Source organism: Grus americana, chromosome 11 (genome assembly GCF_028858705.1).
Source record: "Grus americana isolate bGruAme1 chromosome 11, bGruAme1.mat, whole genome shotgun sequence".
NCBI classification, from domain to species: Eukaryota; Metazoa; Chordata; class Aves; order Gruiformes; family Gruidae; genus Grus; species Grus americana.
Window position 1 is genome coordinate 14,825,563 of NC_072862.1, and position 20,103 is coordinate 14,845,665.

The following is a 20,103-nucleotide window of genomic DNA, read 5'->3' on the forward strand; positions in this document are numbered from 1 at the left end:
ACACACAGACTAAGGTTTGCTCTGTTTTCTATTCTGAGTGTTAGGTCATAGAACATTATAAAAAAAATCATTTGGTATGTGCTTATCTACAAATCTTTATTATACTAATTTTATCAACAATATAGAGTCTGAGGTGATAATGCATTTATTATGTGATACATAGAGATCAGGAATTTTTCAGATTTGCTTCTCTTGTTATGGCTAGGGATTCTCAGCAACAGTTTGAGTTTTCCAAAGATTATTGCTCTTTTTAAGTCAAACTATACAAATGCAAATCTCCATAGCAACACTGTAGATTCTTTTGCCAACTTGTGTTCTTGCAAATTTGCTTGTCAAACTGAAGGTAGTTTCACAGTTGTATAAAAACAGTCTATGTCACGTAGTTAGAATGTCGAAATAAGATCAACAATTTTAATGGCCATTTTGCCTAGAGTAGCATATACTATATATCCTTTCTCATTTACATTGCAGGTATTTTATATGCTTGGCTCATTTGTGGGAGGTAGAAAGTGTTCTAAAGGGGAATTTTAGCTAGTAGTTGTACTACATGGCATATGTTTAGTTTAAGACAAACATGTTGGAGAAACAGCTTATTGACTGAGACAACTTTAACGTGATTCTTTTAGTATGTTGAGAATTCTGTTTCTATTCTACAAATCTCTGTTGACTAATAAGAAAACCAGCATTTACCTATCATGGGAATTACTAGCAAAATGACATGTGCTAATTGAATCAAAATGGCATAAAAATAATTGCTCCAGCTCAGAAATATTTTAATAAATAATGAGTTGGAAATGTTCATCCAACTCATGTAAGTAAATAACCTGAATCAGCAATCGTGTAAAGGTATATATTGCTATTAATACCACGATTCTGTGGCTAAGTTAGATTTGATGTTGGCCAGTAATCCTAAAATGACTTGCTTACTTTCTCAGTTCAGAATGAATCGAGACCTTTAGAGGAGGTTCCTACTGCTCTCTGTAGCCATGAGTGAGAGCAAGAATGGAACAAAACAGATAGATGTTGCAGGGCGATTAGTGAGGCCCAGCTTAGCCTCCCATGGTGCCAGACTTCCCTGACACCACTGGGAAGCAGTACAGTGTATCTGCTATGCTGCTCAGAGACTATTAAGCTGAAGAGAAGCCCTGTGTGTGCTTTCCTCATCTCAGGAGGAGGCAGCACTGTGGATTCTAAAAATCGTGAGTCCTGACTACTGCTGTCATATAAGGTGTCCTTAATGGACTCTCTATACATTGTCTTTCACTTTGGTAAAGAAATGGTTCTTGAGTGGAACTTATGGGGCTGTGCAATCATTAGATTGGGCAGATGATGTAACTCCATATGAAACACTGAATGTGCATAGTGACCTACCTTCACACCTTAAAATGAGAAGTGGATCTACTGCATGATCAAAATGCTGTTGGCATGGCTTAGTGACAGCATGTACCTGCTTATGTGTGGGAAATGTCTGTATTTTTATTCATGAAATAGATGTGCAATTGGTCATATGATCAGTGATGGGCTGCAAGTTTTTCAGGAAAATGGTAGCAGTGTGCAGGCTGGCATAACTGTCCAGTAGGCAGAAAGGAAGAGACTGTGGGCTGAATAAATTGTTCTGGTTTCCTACATATAGTGGGAAGTTTCCCACTCTTGATGATTAAAAATGCTCATTTTGTGGAATAACTACTGCTATTCTGATGCTGATGTCTATACTTAAGATAGTGTGACACTTACACAGGTGTATAAAGGTCCATGTAGATGTGTATTCAATAGTGCTGCTGACCAATATGTGCAAGTCTTGCATAGTGAAAGCTATGTGTTACTGGTGCATAGTAAACTGGGAAAAATAATATCAGATTATTAAATCATGCTGTAGCTGGATCTAGTCAATGTTACATGATGACTTGACATTCAGAAACCATTTTTTTTGTCTTGATTTATAGATAGATCTTATCGAACTGGACTGGAAGTCCAAAGGAAAAAAGTTTAAGTTGAGACTTTTAATGGCTATAACCCATCTACTTCTAATATATTCTTCAGTTCATCTGTGGGACAGAGATCTCATGAATACGCATATGCAGTTAACTGATGAGCAGAAACAAATCTATAAGGAGCAGTGCATTTAGTAAGATATAGGTAGTAAATCTTTTAGCTTTCTGAAAGTTTCTTGTATTTGACAAACCATCTTAATTTCTTCATGTCTTTTTAACTGTTTTTATAATTTGTAGGGGTTTATTTATTTATTTTTAAATTAGGCTATGAAGCTTTTAGTAAAAACAGTTACTAGAACATACCTTGGAAGGAAATTAAACCTAACCTATGGATGTGATAGAAAATTACTGTTATCTTGTTTGCAGTTAGACATTTATACCTTGCTGTTTGTGATATGAAAATATATTTGTGTATACCATCCTTCTCTGTACAGGGTCACAAAATGGCAGAAGTTGGTGTAGGGGACTGAATTACAACTGCTGCAGAAACTGTGATCAGGACTTTACTGGCGTGTATGTGTAATGGTTACTTTTTTCCACTAGTTTACGTTATGAGATGGGTCAACAGCTAAGTTTATCATACTCTTCTGATTTCCACAGACATAATTTTGGAGAAGTTACTCAACAAAGCATTATCTCACTGTGTTCTAATAATCTTTTTGCTTAACTTTCTCTGTACGTAGATGGTGGTGCTGTTCTTGCAGTCATTCTGACATCTTTATGATATGATCTTTCACAGCAGAATAATTTATGGTTTACTCTATTTAAGACTATACTGTACTTGAAAAGTCTAGTTTCAGACCAATCAATTTCTTTCTGGTGTGAATCTGTTGAAGGTAATTGTACTTTAGTAAACTATGTTGTTGCAATTCTTTGCTTAGTAGCCAAATACTTTGCATAGTAGGCAGCTGGATATTTAGGCATAAAACATTGCAGTAGCAAGAGTAATAAAACATATTAGCTTTTGCAAATTGTGGTCCCAAATGTTGGGGGTGTTTTTGTTTAAGGTGGTTTTAAGAAGAGGTATAGTTTTAATGGACACAAGGGTTTAATTAAACTACAAAGCCCCATTTAAAATCTCAGTTCATATACTGCAGAAGATATCCAGGACTTTTTAGGAAGTGCCTAAACCAGAGCCCAAAAGGTTCGATGGCATCTTGCCTATACATACCATATTTGCCTTAGACTGGGTAAGTCAAGCTCTAATTGCAATGTACAAGCAATAGTAGGTGGCTTAAATGGCTAAGGGACTCAGTGTCTTTCAATGTGTGTTCCTGAACTACAGTATGTGAAAGCAGATAATGATTGCTAAAAATGAAAATGTTACTCAGGTGTAAGGAAAAAAAGGTAATGGATGCATTTAGATGCATCAGTGTTGGGACCCCATTGTGAAACATGAATTATGCAAACCTAGCTGAAGTCAGTCTATTCACTCAAGCTTGTTCAAGTAATGGGCAGAGCAGGCAGTTGCCGTGATGATGATCTGCCTGTCCTTGTCTATGCTGAGAAACTGTGAGTCATCTGCTCTAAACCCCAGAGCCTTCCAGTGTCCCCAGCTGTGTAGGGAAGGGTTCAGAATGTTGAGTGGCTCCCTTCCTGTGACAATGATGTCTGCCTCAGCCTTTCCTTGAAACTCTAAAAGGAGCGTTTCCTTTGCTTGTTCAGATCCATTTTGCTCCCCAAAGCATGAGAGGAACAGGAAGGTGAATGGGACTTCTCAAGAGAAAGGAGAAATGGTGAGGAAGAGAAAGCTGCTGCTTCTAGGGTGGGAACTTAGGTCCCTGCAGCACCTCCAGGCTGGACATGAGCATTACGTTGTCCTGTGCTCCACATAAAAGAGAAAATGAGATCTTCTGAGGAAAGGTGGTCTGGATAAGAGCAGAAGAGAGCATTAAACCTTTGCCCTTGCCTGTTACTCTCTTTCAATTCCTTTCTTCTCCCTAAACATCTCCTGAAACAAGTATCACTCTGAGAAGCCTTGAGCGGACTCTGGCATTATTTTGAAACAAAGATGACATAAAATGTTTACAATAGCAGTAATTCCAAGTTTTTGATTTTGAAGATATAGACATAGAAATCAGATAATATCTAGCATGTAATTTTTTTCTCAGTATATTAAAGGAGTTTTTATTTGTTGAAACTATACCTGTTGTCTTCAGCCCTTCTGCGAATCTGGCTCCAAAACTTACCAAAACAAAACAAACCCTATGGTTATACTGAGGTAAGTTTAGTGTCTAAAAATCTAAAAAATAGAAAGCATTAGATAACTCTGGTTTGTCATTGCTACCGCTTCTGTTTGTAACATGGTGGGATTTTTTTACTATATGTGATAATGTGTTCTGTACAGAATTTGGTATCCTACATCATGTAGTTTTTCTCCACTTGTCTGTTTTCCAGTCTTACCCTGTTATATCATCACATGGATTCCCAAAGTCCTGAAAATTCTCCTTTAGTGTCTGATTTTAATAACAACAGATAATACCAGTAATTTCAATGGAGATTCTTTTGATTTACATCTTTAGAGAAAACTAAGCATTTAGATATTTGATATCTATGCATTCAGCATTTATTTTAAGTACTGACGCACAGCAAAATAGTTTTTAATCTGTGCCTTAGCCCCTGGGCTAGAGATATTCATGTTCAGCATATAGTTACAGAAAAGATGCAGTCTCTAAACTGGTAAGAAAGTGGTGTCTTGCTGCTTATATTGCCCTGAGGTAAGGAAAAGGAATAAAACAAGGACTTTTTTTGCTTTTCTTTAAAAAAAAAAAAAAGTATCTGGGAGGGGAAGTGGCATTGTTTTGAAGAGACAATATCAGATATTTTTAGCTCTGTCATAATTTTAATGCAGATAAGGATCTGTAGCATCTTTTATGCAGTGAGAAAACTTTTATTCCTGATCATATTTTCAGTTAAGGGGTGGGGTTTTTTTGTTCTGATAAAAAGGGAAGACTGAAAGAGGAAACTTGAACAGATGGATTCAAGTAACCAAGCAACACTTTGTTTCCCAGGCAATGGAAAAATAATCGGAGCAGGTGCTAACTGGATTTTCTCTTTTTTTTTTTCTTTAAATTATCGTGAGCTGATGTACGAACTTCAGTTTAACAGACTTGACAGACTTCACAGAATGACAAATATTCAGCTGGATGATAATTACTTGTACAGGTTGCTTACTGTGTGACTTGAATGGTTCTTTTCTGTAGTTATGGTAGTGCATAGTATAGGTGGCAAGCAATACATCACAACTAGTTTTTGTAGATGACACTGGTGCTGTTTGCTTCACTGCAATATTCTCATATACAATAGCTCTATATTACAATATTCTGATTTAAGTGTATTCCTGTAATGATGCATTCAGGCTCTTCTGCAGAATGTAAGTTTCAGAGTAAAATGAGGTTCTGCATTCTCAAATGTTTAGACACTACCCTCTACCTCTTCCCTGCTGAGAAAGACTGACTTGGTTGGCGTGTCTCAAGTACAAGTAGATCTGCATTGAATTTGTGGGTTTGGTTTAGTTTCTGGCAGATGCAAAATAGGATTTTTTTAAAAAGGTCAATGCAAAATACTTTTTCTCCTTTTTTTTTGTGTGTGTTGTGAATCTTTTTTTTTTGGCAAGTATAAAATTTAGATATAGGTTAAAAAGCATGATTCTTTAAGAGTTGCATTCTAATTGTTTGTTCTGCAAAAGATCAAAGACAATGGAAAATAAAAGCTATTTCAAATATTTTTTCCCAAACATATCATTTAACACTTTGAAAAATTTTGATTGCATTAGACTTCTAAAGGTTTTTAAAGATAGTTGAAAGAAATATATTTCTATTTTCTTAAATGTTGCTCACAAGCTTTTTCTTAAAACAGAAAACACCCCCCCCAAAAAAAAAAAAATCCCAGCACCCAAATGGTATGAAAAATTGTCCATCTCTTATCCAGAATTGGGTTAGTGCTGTCATGTCCCTCTCTGTCATATATTTGCATAATCTAACAGCTATATAGAATTTCTATTAACCAATGATCCTTTTTACTAGTCATCCATACAAATATGTACACTTATTTATTTCAAAATAATATTATATTGCACACTCAAATTATATGTAGTGGAAAAAGATAACCAAAGAATATTAATGTTTATATGATATATTGTTAAACACACACAACCCCCACCCCCCCACCCCCCCAATTTCTATAGGTTTGGAATATAGTGCTTAGGTGACCCTTTTGTGCATTAATTTGATCCAGCAATCCAACAGTTTTACCAGCACATATATTAATTGCTTGGGCATGTAGGGATGAAATTTGTCTGAATATCTAGGTGAGATAATTTTGTTAATTAAGAGCTTTGACATTCTGTTACATGACAATGTGATAACTGTAATCTTTATGTTATAAAATAATGATGTCTAATTTTTCATCTACCAGTATCTCCAAGTCCTCCTCTGTAGGGCTGCTCTCAATCCATTCATCCATCACCCAACCTGTATTGATACCGGGGGTTGCCTCGACCCATGTACAGGACCTTGCACTTGGCCTTGTTGAACTTCATGAGGTTCACACAGGCCCACTCCTCCTGCCCATCAAAGTCCCTTTGGACGGCATCCCTTCCCTCCAGTATTATGAGCTGCACTGCTCAGCTTGGTGTCATCCGCAAGCTTGCTGAGGGTGAACACAATTCCACTGTCTGTCATTGATCAAGATATTAAATAGTATTGGTCCCAATACAGACCCCTGAGAGATACCACAAAAATCACCACAAAACTTTGTTTGCATTTAAAAAATAGTTGCTATAACAAAGAGCCAAGGAACTTACACATTTGAAGTCTTATTAGCTCTGATGTTTGTTGGCTTTGCTGATTAAGGCCTGATGTTTAAATATTAAATAGCCTAAACCAGCAGTAATTTTAAATGCATGTAAGTAAAACCCACCCGTATTTAGAATAACACTTCCTGGAGAATTAGGAAGCTGAAAATCAAAACCATAAATTATTTTAGCTAGCGATTTCATTGAGTGAATGTGAAGAGAAGACAGACAGTAAGGGATTCACTAAAAGGTAGTCCACAAAGATAATAACAAAGCAGTAAAGCCATTAATAACAAGTATGGATATTAGTAGATACACCTATGAAACTACGCTTTTCCAAATTGAAGTCCCATGCTAATCAATTTAAAACATTACTGCAACATGGGGATGTGCATCACACAGGGAATGTCAACACTTTCCCTGGTTGGCTCAGGCTGTTGGCAGTGATACTCTGATCAAGGACTGATGTTTTATGAATGTGAAGTTTATAAAAGCGATTTCTTTGAGAAAAGGTGAACAGCATGTTTGAAGTTCATGGTATATTAACACCAGCTAATACATTAGTCAGTAAACTTAGGAGATCTGTCCAGCAAGTGTGTGAAATATGTAGTACTTCTGGCTCTGAGTAGTTGAGTTTCACTCTGGTTTTGGCAGCATTATTTTGCTTCCATTTAAGAAGTAACATTTAAATTGTTTTTTCATCTGCGTTCAGTCTGAAGAGGAGCACAGATACAGAATAGAAATTAAAAAAAATCACTGGGTGTGTGCATAGCTTGGAAGGTGGGGAAGGCACTAAAATGGATATTCCCTTTGTCTTTTTGCTTTTCTAGGACAGAACTCTTACATTTCAACTGTTTAAGGAAACTAGCAGGATGTTAGTTACTTGAATATAAGAACTCCTAATAAAAACCACTGTTTTCTTCTGCTTATGTGAACTGACCCATAGAAATACCACAGGCGCTGTATGTTGGCACTGCTTGTAACATCTTATTTCACAGTAGTGTACGTGCTTTAAAATGTGGAGGTTTTTTTATGAAGAGCAGAGCTGGCACACAGCAGCATCTCTGTTGTGTGTTCTGGATCTTAGGATCATATTTGGTAAGCTTTGCTGTGACTTTACCCTTTTAAGCTTTGCCTGTCTATTTCTGATGGCAGGATAGGGAAGTCTACTCTTAGTTATGCCCTAAGGTGGAATTTCATTATTACTCCGTGGTTAGTATTGTGTTACGCTTATTGTAAAACTGATGTGATATTTCCTTCTTTTTCAACCTCATTAAAAAATTATTTTGTGTTCAAACTTCTGAGGAGGAAGGAAGGAGTAAACAGTTTTGGGGAGTAGAAGTAAATCTTTAAAATATTTGATTTATTGGATAAGAATTTTTTAAACACTATGGATTGCATAAAGGATTTGTTACAATAAAGATTTTACATTATTAGAATTTTAAGATGTGATTTTAAAAAAATTTCTAAAATTTTCTAAAAAAAAACCCCAAAGCCCCCGCAAACAAAACACACTCAAATAAAAATGTCTAAAAATCTTGGTTTATAACTCCCAACTATATTTCATTCATGTATCCTAAAGTAAATTAAGTGAATCCTTTTAGTGCAGCTGGGTTGTTAATAAATATCTGTTTTAAACATTTAATTTTAAAAAAAATGCTTTTCCATGCAATTTTTGAGCTTCATATGCACTGCAAAGAGAAAGTTTTTTAGCCAGGATGTTTTCAGAGCATATATGCTTTGCAGAATGTTAGCTGTGATTGGAACTTTTATTTTCTGATCCTAATTGACTACACCGAAAACAAATATATGTGCTTCTTTTACTTGCATGCGCTTGGGGGCTTTGTTCTGGGTTTTCAAATAAAATTAGGCTGGGGAAAAGAGAAAACTATTTATCATCAAGTTTCTTTCTCTGAAGATATTTGCGAAGCAATAACGTTTCCCTTTTCTTAACTTTGGAGAAGTAATTTTGGTAGGAGAAAAAAAGATTAATGATATTGGGCAAAAAAAAAAGAAATGATCCTCTAGACATTTTGTTCCTTCTACAAAGACAAGAAAGAAATCTTTGAAGAATTCTGGTGAAAGTAGAGTTTCAGTAGCTTTCAGGAAACATCCTATGTACTTTCAATTAGAAACTAAATTGTCCCACATGCATTTGAAGCTCCCTACACAAATCGCCTTTTCACTTGAAACTTTTTATATATGATCTCTTGCCAGAGGACAGTCTTCCAGCATGACAACATACATGGTTGCTTAAGGTGTTTTTGACATACAAGTCAAAGAAAAGCTGAATTTCTTAATGCTCAGAGTATTTTTCCTTATCATCTGTCTTTAGGCATATTGGTAAAACATATCATAAGCCCTTCTTTTATGCATGCATTCAGGAATAAATGGAAGTATGATGATTGTAAAGAAATATTTTGGCTAGTGATTCAATATAGTGGTTTTAATCTGGTGTAAAAACTCCTTCCTCCCTCCCTCCTACCCTTCTTCACCCCGAGTGTTCTAATGTAGGCCAGGAGTGGTGTCAGAAGCATTGTTCAAGAGTAGTACTGAGGCCAATGAGATTATTGCTAGAGTTGTCTGTGGTGCTGGACTATTGAACTTTGTTTTATAGTTTGGTGGTGGTGCCAAATTCATGCAATTTATTCCTGTATTCTTCCGTATTCATCAAAATTAATATTTGCCTATTTATTTGAAAATGCTAAATGGAGAGAGAATTAGGCATGCATCTGAGTATTTTGCTTAACTGTGAGAACTTAATAAATTTAAATATACCTAATTTACAAAGAAACTCATTCTCCAGTACAGAACTCGTTAGCTATCAGCTCTTTATAGTTCCGGTAATTTTTTATTTCATATGCTTGTATCCACACTTTCATTTCTTCAAAGTATAAAATTTGTTGGGATTTGACAAAACTTCTTTAATGGGTTCTCACAGAGTTCAAATACCTACAGTAGTGGGTTTTTAAAAGATGACCAATGGTAATGTGATTTTTGGAATCCTTCCTAATAATAGAGGGGTGGGGTTTTTTTCTCCCTACACACTGGAGCCAGACATGGAAATTTTCAGTGTTGTCAGTTTATGGTTTCCAGAAAGATAAAGAGTTTGATCCGGATTTCTTAAATATACTTTCATCTAAATTACTATGAGACCATTTTGGCTGAGGGTAGATGCGAAGATTTAGAAAACAGGAAAGAGAAGATAAGCTTATCTGTTAAGAATAAATTAATTCCTGTATGTTACATTTTTGTAGTATTCTGGTTAAATAGAATTTGATCAGTCTTTCTAATGGTATTTTTGGTTGAAGAAACACTACTGTTTAGACACTTCAGGTAAGTGGCTATGCTTTTACTTAAATTAATTGATCAAAATATTAATATACTGCTGATTTAGATTTTAAAGTTCAAACAAGCTGATCATGTAGAAGCAATACCAAGGCTTTCTTTTCCAAGAGAATGGAAGCAGTCTGCTTTGAGGTGTTTGAGAGAACTAGCAGCTCCTACACTATTGCCTGCTGTGATTTACAGATGCGTACATTTTGCCTAGGAATACAAGAAGCTAGATTTACTGACACAATGGTTTCTCATGCCTTTTTTTACATTACCTTAGGTATAGTTGCTGCCATCTTTAATCATCCGTCTGTCTTCTTCCAATGGTTATTTGATTCTGATGTCTTTTGTTCCTATTATGTCTTTATTTTCTATAAATCTTGAATTTTGTGTTACTTTTTAAAAATCTTCTGGTTTATGATTCCATTTTTCTTCTGTTCTTTAATCAGTAGAAGCTTACCAGCTGAAATGCAGGCATTCACTGACAGTTGCATGATACCATCTCTAAACTGCCCATTTTTCTGAAGTCCTTTTCTTTCTAGCACTTTGTCATGCTATTTTAGGCAATTTTATGTCAATAGAAGGTAAAACCTTGAACTGCATTAAAAGCATTGGTGTAGCCTTTTATTTAAGAGGTTCAGCTCAATCTCATCTAATCAGAACAACACATGGTCACTGTTGTCTTAGGAACCTTAATAAAATACATCAGAAACAGAATAAAAGTAGGATCAGTTTGCAGCACCTTGGCTTTCCTGCTGCCAAGTGATGAAGCATCTTATAATAAAGCTGGAGTAAAAAGGCAGTTTTCAGTTTTTAATCAGTATTAGGCTCAGACTATACTATGTAGTGTGGATTTTGAATGCCAGTCAATAATAAAATCTTGCAAACTCTTGCTATCAATTTCTGAACAAAAGAACAGGACTCATCTTCCACCATTATTTTAGGAAGTATATATGATATAAACTATCTCTTCTTGGGATTTTTTGATGTTTGTTTAAATTAGTGGTAAAATTGTGCACTCAAGTTACTTTTGAGGCCAACACAAGATGTTAATCTAATATCCCAGAAACATGTAGAAGGAGAAAGCAATGGCCAGCTTTGGTTTAAGACTCTTTTTGGTGTAAAAGTAAAGATTAGAGTAACCTTAATCTGAAGAAAAAGATTTGATTTCCTGTCAATTTTGTATGGGTGTGTTAATCACCGTGACAACTAAGCATCATCATGAAATCCAATCACAAAGTGATTACTCAGAACTACTACCAATTGCAGTGATACAGATGTTATATAGGGGATATAATGAAAGTGTAATTTCCTAAATGAGTACATCTCTGAGGGATTATTAGTATAGACCTTGATGATTGCAGAGATTATGGCACAAGTACTTTATCATGGATATAAGTATCAAGAGTTCCATTCGATACAGTTCAGGTTAAAAGAAACTATCCCTGATGTATTGGTTTTTTGTTGGGGTTTTTTTTAAAGCTTTTTATTAGACTCCTTAGGTTTTTTATTAAAAGAAATTAAAAAGACAAACCAGTGTTGTTCCAAAAATGATGTAATGGATAAAAATCTGGTTTCTCTAGGCTATAAGGGCTTCCTGAAATGTTCAGAATATCTGTTGCTGTTCAGGCAAATCTGAAACCCTCTTAGATGACTTCAGATAGTAAAACAATCAGTATAAGGTATCATGCACATAAAGTGGTAGTATCCTTGAATCAGTACCCCAAAAGAATATCCCTGAATCAAGTACCCCAAAAGAAAAAATGCATACATAGAACAACATAAATTCAAGAACTGAGCCTTGTGGGAGTCTCCAAACATTTGAATCTGATTGGAAGAAAACCCACACAAAATAATAAAGTGGGAGTCATTTTCTGATCTTCTCCAGAATCCTAAAGTCTGCTTCATTTTACCGTCAGGGATAGAGAAGAAAAGCTTTTAAGTCAGCCAGCATCAGATTGATTCATAAAGCAAACAGGAAAAGTATTATGAGGCAAGGCTTCATGCTATGATAGACATCTAGGAATACTCATCTTTGGCAGTCTATTAATCTTTGGCTAAGGGTGTGGAAACTCTGGTTTGTCTCCCTGGGTAATGTGTGGAATCCTGTTTATATTCCAACTCAGTTTATGTGGCCTTGGGGAGCAAAGTCTGGTCTTAGAATTAGCTGTAATTTTTGCTGATCAGATAGTGGTATAACTGGCCAACTATTTTTCCGTGACTTTTGTAGGAGAACTGTATGACAAATCTACGACATATTCTTATTTTTTAAAACATTTCTGTAGTGAAGGTACTTGTTTCATCTCAGACAAACAGCTGGTGTTGATTGAGGGATTCTCTCTATAGGTGATTTGTAAAGATTTCTTTCTTTTTATAATGTGAGTTAGTTTTACATTTAAAAAAACCAACCAACCAAAAAAAAACAAGGAAAAAGGACCATTCAGATATACTTTTTCATAAATGCCCACTGCAAAATTAGAAGTTCACTGTCATCATATGTTAGAGGTAGTTTAAATATACATACATATATCTGCAACATATTTAATGTAATAAAAAAAGCATGCAGACCTACTTTAGGTACGCATTCAAACACTTGCACCTAATCGGACTCTTGCAAGCAGTGCTGTGGTTTATCAAGTTATCAATAGGCTCTTTCAGGTCAGAATCTAATTTAACAGTTTATCTAACTGTTATGTTCTTGTGCATTCTTTCTATGGAAACAGCAGAGTGGGTAAAACAGGCAAGACAGAGCATATCCAACTCTTTCTTCTTTATAGTGCCAGGGCTGCTAAGAGCTTCAGTTATTGAGGTGTCGTTGTTAGCTTTGGTACAAATAGGGAATGAAAAACTGCCCGTGGGCCTAGACGTTTGTGGGCTAGGATCACGAACAAACAGGAGAAGTCTGAAAAATGATATCAAACTGATGTGATCTAAATGGTCTTAATTTACCAGCCATTTGACCATAACTTGGCTACTTAACTGTAATCCTACAGATCATAAGTATTGATGTATTTCTGTATACATAAAATTTTCTGCTACCTATGAACAGCTTATTTTATTTTAACCAAAAATGCATGCCAAACCTGACAATTCTGGGATGCGTGTCTTGATACGATGTCCTGTCACATACTACATTTCAAGTTAAGTAATCTATGTTCAGTTAAATGGAGCACACACAACTAACTTGTCTCTTTCAGTTATTTTAGTATATTAGGCCACACAATTTTTTTAATGTATTTTATAAAGATTTTTATTATCAGTAGATTTTAATTTAACATGCCCCAAATCACTCCTACTACTTAGTCTTTAAAGAGTGGTTGTTTCTCAATGTCATCGATAAGCGATATGCTTGTTGCTAAACAGAATGAGAAACTGATTGATAGTCTGTGATACAAAAAAAAGACTTTTAAGATTGTGGGTTATAAGGTAGGCTAGACCCAGAAATGCACTAGGATAGGCTGGGGGGGGGCAGGATAATAAATGTGCACAATCCCTCGTTGACTGTATTTTTTGATTGTTAGTCTATTGATTGTCAAGTTGTACATTGTTCACGTCACTCAAGGAAAGGGGATTTGAGAGATGGGAATAAAGATAATTAGGAGTAACAGTGTTATGGGTTTTTTGATGATTCCCTCCTCCCTGAATTTAAGAGGATGAGCTGGGAGAGGCATAATTTGGAAGACACAATAGCTCAGGTTCTGGAGTCAGCTAATATCTTTGTGGTGAATGAACCTAGCTTCCCAGCCTATCAAGCATAAATGTATTTTTAATGGTTATGAAGTTAGTTCAAGTGTGTATGTAGAGCACTGGGGTAGAAAGAACAGGGAAAGACATTAACTATGGCAGTCTTGTCCTTTAGAGAGGAAGGACTCTAAAAGACTAGAAACAGGACTATATCTGTCCTGTTTCAGTTTTGTTTTCTAATAAACTACTCAGATGGTTTGCGTGAGGGGTAAAAGCATCACCAAATTCTTAAATTAATGATGTTTCATTACAGCTTTACATTGTTCTCTGTAGATATGTGATTTTTTTTATTGAGATGTCTCATACCAAAATACAACTCCAGTGTTTGATAAGAAATCAAGTGCTGCTGTCTTCATAGTCTTTTTTTATAAAGACCAGTAGACATTAATTCTGTTAACTGTATGTCTTAACTAATGCAATCTATTTTTCTTTTACCTGTGGATTAAAATGCATAAAAAATAGTATGAAAATGTGAAAACTGAAATGTAATTGCTACTGTAGAGAGTGCTGCATCAACCCACTATATAATTATTATCCTTAAAATGTCAAATTTAAATGTCTTTAAATTGCTTATTTCAGATATTAGAGGAAAAACTAAGAAGAAACTACATTAAAAGATTTTAAATGACTTAACAGTGTTTGAATTAGTAACAACTGAATTAATTAAGTTTTGATGTTTAGGCAGAAACAGCAGCATTGTATTTGGACTAAGAAAGTACTTGCTGGCTTTGTCACCATTGACATTAATTATTGATAGGGGTTTCAGAAATAGCGCATGTGCCGTTAGAGTTGACTGTAATATAAGATAGGGACTGCAGTGATGTTAGAGGGATTACAGAGAAGGAAGCACCTGTAGCATTTGGAGTTACAGTCTTCTAATCATCAGGCTTTTATTTTGTTGTAATAAATTCATATGAGTGATTAAAATAATGGAAAGATGAGTCGTCAGGCTTATTTCTATCGTGTCCCTCCACAGGAATTACATAGAAGAACCCAACTTCAGCCTGAGCCAGCAAAGACGAAGGCTCTTCAAACAGTTATTGAAATGAAGGTATGGTCTTTGCATGTTTTCACATACATTATTTTTGTAGCATGAACTTGTGTACTGGGCATAGCTGGGATGCAGTTAATTTTCCTCGTAGCAGCCCCTACAGTTTATGTTTTGAATTTGGGACCAAAAGAGCATTGATAACAGACTGATGTTTTAGCTGTTGCTGAACAGTGCTTAAGAGTTGAAGCTTTCTCAGTTTCTCACTCTACTCCCCCCCCCCCCCCCCGCCATCCTCCAGCAAGTAGGTTGGGGGTGGACAAGAGGCTGGGAGGGAACATGGCCGGGACAGCTGACCTCAATTGACCAAAGGGATATTCTGTACCACAGAATGTCATGCTCAGCAATAAAACTGAGGGGAGTTGCAGCATTTGTCTTCCCAAGTAACTGTTATGCATGATGAAGCCCTGCTTTCCTGGAAATAGCTAAGCATCTGCCTGCCAATGGGAAGTAGTGAATGAATTCCGTAATTTGCTTTCATTGTGTGCGCAGCTTTGCTTTACCTATTAAGCTGGCTTTATCTCGGTCCATGAGTTTTCTCACTTTTGCTCTTCCAATTCTCTCCCCTGTCCCACTGAGGGGGGGTGAATGAGCAGTTGTGTGATGCTTTGCTGCCTAACAGGGTTAACCCACAACACCTCAATTTGTAACTTTTACTCTTAAATCATTAAATATTTCCTTTTATGTCTCAATTTATTTTGCTGTAAAGCTAGGAATAATTAGTATTTCTTTCTCCTAGTCTGTTTTCTTAATAAGCCTTGATTAAAAAAAAAAAATCAAGTGTAGCATTACTGAATGATAAGAACTGAATATTGCTTTTTAAAAAGACTTGCTGGGGGCGGTGGGGGGTGGAGTTTCAGGTGAGCCAAAGTAGATGGAATAAACTGACAAACAGAAGCAAACACAAACTGTCCAAGGCTGATGTAAAATGTTTTCCTTCTTGATCTTTAAAAACAGTACTTCTGCTTGTGGTTATTTGGCCATCATTTTACGTCTAACCTAAGGAAAATATTCATTGCATTAGCAGAGTGATATGACAAACTGTGATGAAACTCCTGTCTTAGTCCTGAATATAGTTTCCTCTTTTTGATATATAATATTACTAAAGTTTGTGGCTTCCCCCCCAATAAGCAAAGATGATAATAATAATAATAATTTAAAAAGTGAAACCTGATATTTTCACATAATTCTATGAGTCTGGAATGTACGACTTTAAGAAAAATACCATGAGACTTGAGATAATTTGTGAGTTGGCAGTGCTGCCTGAAATACATTAATGGTGGTCTTTCATTTCAGTCTTAAAAGGAAGTGCAAATTAAAGGCCTCATTTTGCCAGTGACTTCTGTTATGAGCAAATGAGTTCAGCATGTCTGAACGTTGTGGTAAATACACAGTTACAACAACAGCAGGACTTCATAAATACAGTATCTGCCTTTTAATAGATAATAATTAGTTTGGATTATATGAGTAACAAAGAAGGTACATCGATTTCAGTATTCCAAGGCAAATACACATCAGAAGATGGACCTTCCCTGTTTAATTCAGAATCTATGTATGAAAACTAAAACGTGTGTTTACCCTAAGTATATGGGAAAGCAGGATGGTGGCTGAGAAACTTTTTTCTTTCTATTAAGAATTATAAATGTAAAAGTTGTGGGATACTGAGATAGTGTGTTAGAATAATTTATGGTCCTTCATATGGGTTATTAACAATGTGAAGGTTATGTTGTAAAATAATTTGCAATTCCTCTTCCTGTACCAAAGCTCTTTGAAAAGAATAGGGGTGTGGGGGGGAGACATGACACAGAAGTGGCACACATGATGCCTGTAGTTGCAGCCACTCTGACAGTGTCTGTCCCTGGAGACACTAAAGTCTTTTCTGTTTTGTTTCCTGGGAGGGTTGGGAGTGGTGTGATCTTCCACTTTTTAAAAATCTGATCTTTGTAATGAGGGCTTTAATTGTCACAGGTGAGGCTGTAATGTTGCTGGAGCATTCTGATGCGGAGCTGCCTTTTGGCTCTGAGGCACACAGTTCTTTCTTTTCCTATGAACACATGCTCCTTTGGGGTTGCCATCTAAAATAGGCCTAATATTGAAAAGAAAAAGGGACAAATGTAAGATGTTGAAATCCACATGATTAAACAGCAGTTTTCATTACAAGTTCCAGCTCTGGAATGTTTTCAAGTAAATTTAGGTTGTCTTAATCCAGACAGCATTTGTTTTGAAAAAAATGTGGAACATTTGTTTTGAATGATCAAGCACTGAAGCAATAATTTCCCTGCAGTGTTGAGGGCAGTAGGAGGGAGAAGATTACCCTCTAATATGGCAATCTGAGGCCATACACTCCCCCATGCAGAGGCTCCAAGCAGTATACATTTCTCTTCACCACACCCAACCCCTTCCACCCCCTCTCCACAATAGCTTTTCTTTGAGTCCCCTCCCCGGGCTCCCCCAGGCTCTGCCAGGAGGCAGCTTTCCCTCCTTCATAGATCCCTCTATTCTTTCCTGTGGTTTTCTTCTGTCCCTTGCCACTGCTGAATGCCTTCCGTCCCTTTTCCCAGTCTGTCCTCCCTTTCATCCAATGAAGTATACCCATTTCTCCTACCTATCATCTCATATGTGATTTTTTTTTTGATTTTTTTTTTTGGTCCTAAACAGCTTTTCTTCTGCCCTATCTTTCCTGTCATGGTCTTCATTTCTCTCTGAAAACTTTGCAAGTAGTTGCCTTTTCTTATAGCAATTGTAGTTTCTACATAACTGTTGTCTCCTTGACAAGTCTCTATCTTCTGTATGCTTATTAAAAAAAAAAAAAAAAGGCAAAAATTTTGAAGTGTATATCTGCCCAAAACAGCGAGTTACATCATGGAACTCATAGTGTTCATAGAAGAGCCACCAGAACGTTTAAAAATATTACCAAACAATGAAAAACTTTAAGAACTTAGTTTTGTGTAGTTTAACAAATAGGAAAGAACAGAGCAAAGAGATTACAGTCTGTAGATACCTACCTGAAATATCTTCTTTTAAAAAAAAAAAAGTTCTCTCCAGTAGTGAAAATAAATATATTACAAAATACAGTGTGTGGAAGCTAGCTGTAGCAAATGCACACTAAAATATGGTCGGTATATTTAACAGCATCATTCATGTAATTTTATGACTTAAAAAGGGAGGTAGCCTAGTTTTGTTGCAGTGATTGCTACTGACTTTGTGACTATGGATATACATAATCAAACAGCATTTTTTTTCTCATGCCTAAAACTTTGTCTGTTTAAGCATAAAATAAAGCCGGTACATTGAAATTCTTTCCTTTAATTGCCATTGCACCCATGCATACTTCTTTGTGTATTGTGTGCTGACACATGCCATATCACTGATGTCTTTGAATATCAGTGATACCCAAAGTTGATTAACACTGATTAATATCATAAAAAAAAGAGTAAAAGGAAACACACTTTTCATTATTTCATCAGTTCAATAAGAAGTACTTATGAGCACATGAATCGGGTCAAAACTTGCTTATCTCTTATGAGGTGCTACCTCGAGTAGCATTCTATTCTGAGGTCCCCAGTACCTCTATTCTGAGGTCCCTGTTGGAGCAGGTCCAGAGGAGGCCATGAAGATGCTCAGAGAGGGCTGGAGCACCTCTCCAGTGAAGACAGGCTGAGAGAGTTGGGGTTATTCAGCCTGGAGAAGAGAAGGCTCTGGAGAAACCTTATTGTGACCTTTCTTTATATAAAGGGGAAAGATGGAGAAAGACTTCTTACCAGGACCTGTAGTGACAGGACAAGGGGCAACAGTTTTAAACTGACAGGGGGTAGATTTAGATTCGATGTTAGAAAGAAATTCTTCCCTGTGAGGGTGGTGAGGCACTGGAACAGGTTGCCCAGAGAAGTTGTGGGTGTCCCATCCCTGGAAGTGTTTAAGGCCAGGTTGGATGGGGCTTTGGGCAACCTGGTCTAGTGAAAGATGTCCCTGCCCATGGCAGACAGGTTGGACTAGATGATCTTTAAGGTCTCTTTAGACCCAAACCATTCTATGTCTTCCATGATCTTGTTCAGACAGTTCTGGGCTTAATCCAGTGATATTACTTGAGAGAGAAAATCAGAAACGAGTTGCCTGCTGATCTGGAATAAAGCTCATCCTAAGTATAGGGTATTGACTATCCTGAAATTATATATAGTCTAGCAAAAAGAATTAAAAAGTCTTTAAAAATGGTAAGCTGTAAAGTAAATGAAAATATTTGTGGTTTACCTTACTTACAGAAAGAACCATCTTTATGTATTGATCCAGCTTTGATATTTCAGGTATGGGTTTGGTTCTAAAAAAGCGTGTATGTGTGTTTTGCAGTGCAACATACTCTGATTGTTAGGATTGCATGAACTTTCACTTTCCCTTGTCTTCAAAAATAAACCTGAATATTCTCTGTATTAAATTGACAAAGTTAAAAAAAAGTGTATAGTAAGAGTAGTCATGTGTGGTCTGTTGATAGCATGTGTGCATAGGTGCATTTAAATACAAGTTTTATTAAATGTGAAATTTCAAATATTTGCTTCTGATTGCTTGTTGAATGCCCTACAAGCAAGATTTTTCACAGTCATAGTTTAAATTTATCAGGTGTTTGAAATGAAGAGTAGCATTTCATTACTTCTTGTTTCAGAGTAAGACAGACTGGAATGCTGTATTATTTACAAATGTTTTGTCATTTTATTCCCCCTCGTGTTCAGGAAATGTACTATAGCACTTTTGTTGTAAGGACTGGATATGTAAGATTCATGAAACATTATTGTGGAAACTCATTTGTAGAGTTTTATTTTATTCAGCATCAGAACACATACTAATTGTTTCATGTTCCAAAAGAGAGATTTCTGCTAGGTCCAACATAGAACTAGCCCTAACCTCTCTCACAGAATATCTGCAACACTATTCTAATAAAGGAGATGAGGAAGAAGCATTGGTTACTGCTGGAAGGAGGGGATAGATGAGGGACAGTACCCTGATCTATATCACAAATCCTGCTATAGAATCTTGCATCTTTTAACAGACTTAGAGGGCCTGACTGGAAAAATCTGCACAATTGTTGCATTGCTGTAGAACTCAGATGATGTTTATTAGTACCAGTTAATACTAAGCTGCTTCCTTAATATTACTGCAAAGGAATCTTTGTGATTCAACACAGACCCACATAGTTTTTTAGA

General features: G+C 36.1%; 1 protein-coding gene across 16 annotated transcripts in view; it reads left to right on the forward strand.

Annotated features, from left to right (window-relative positions):
• Positions 1–20,103, forward strand: part of ERC2 (ELKS/RAB6-interacting/CAST family member 2) — a 509,200-nt gene that overhangs the window by 101,833 nt on the left and 387,264 nt on the right. For 15 of the 16 annotated variants that reach the window (XM_054838820.1, XM_054838822.1, XM_054838825.1 and 12 more), the window contains one exon: positions 14,840–14,914. The exons of the other annotated variant lie outside the window; for it this stretch is intronic. In XM_054838820.1, coding sequence (XP_054694795.1) covers positions 14,840–14,914 — 75 coding nt within the window. The remainder of the gene's footprint in view (positions 1–14,839; positions 14,915–20,103) is intronic. 16 annotated transcript variants of the gene reach the window in all.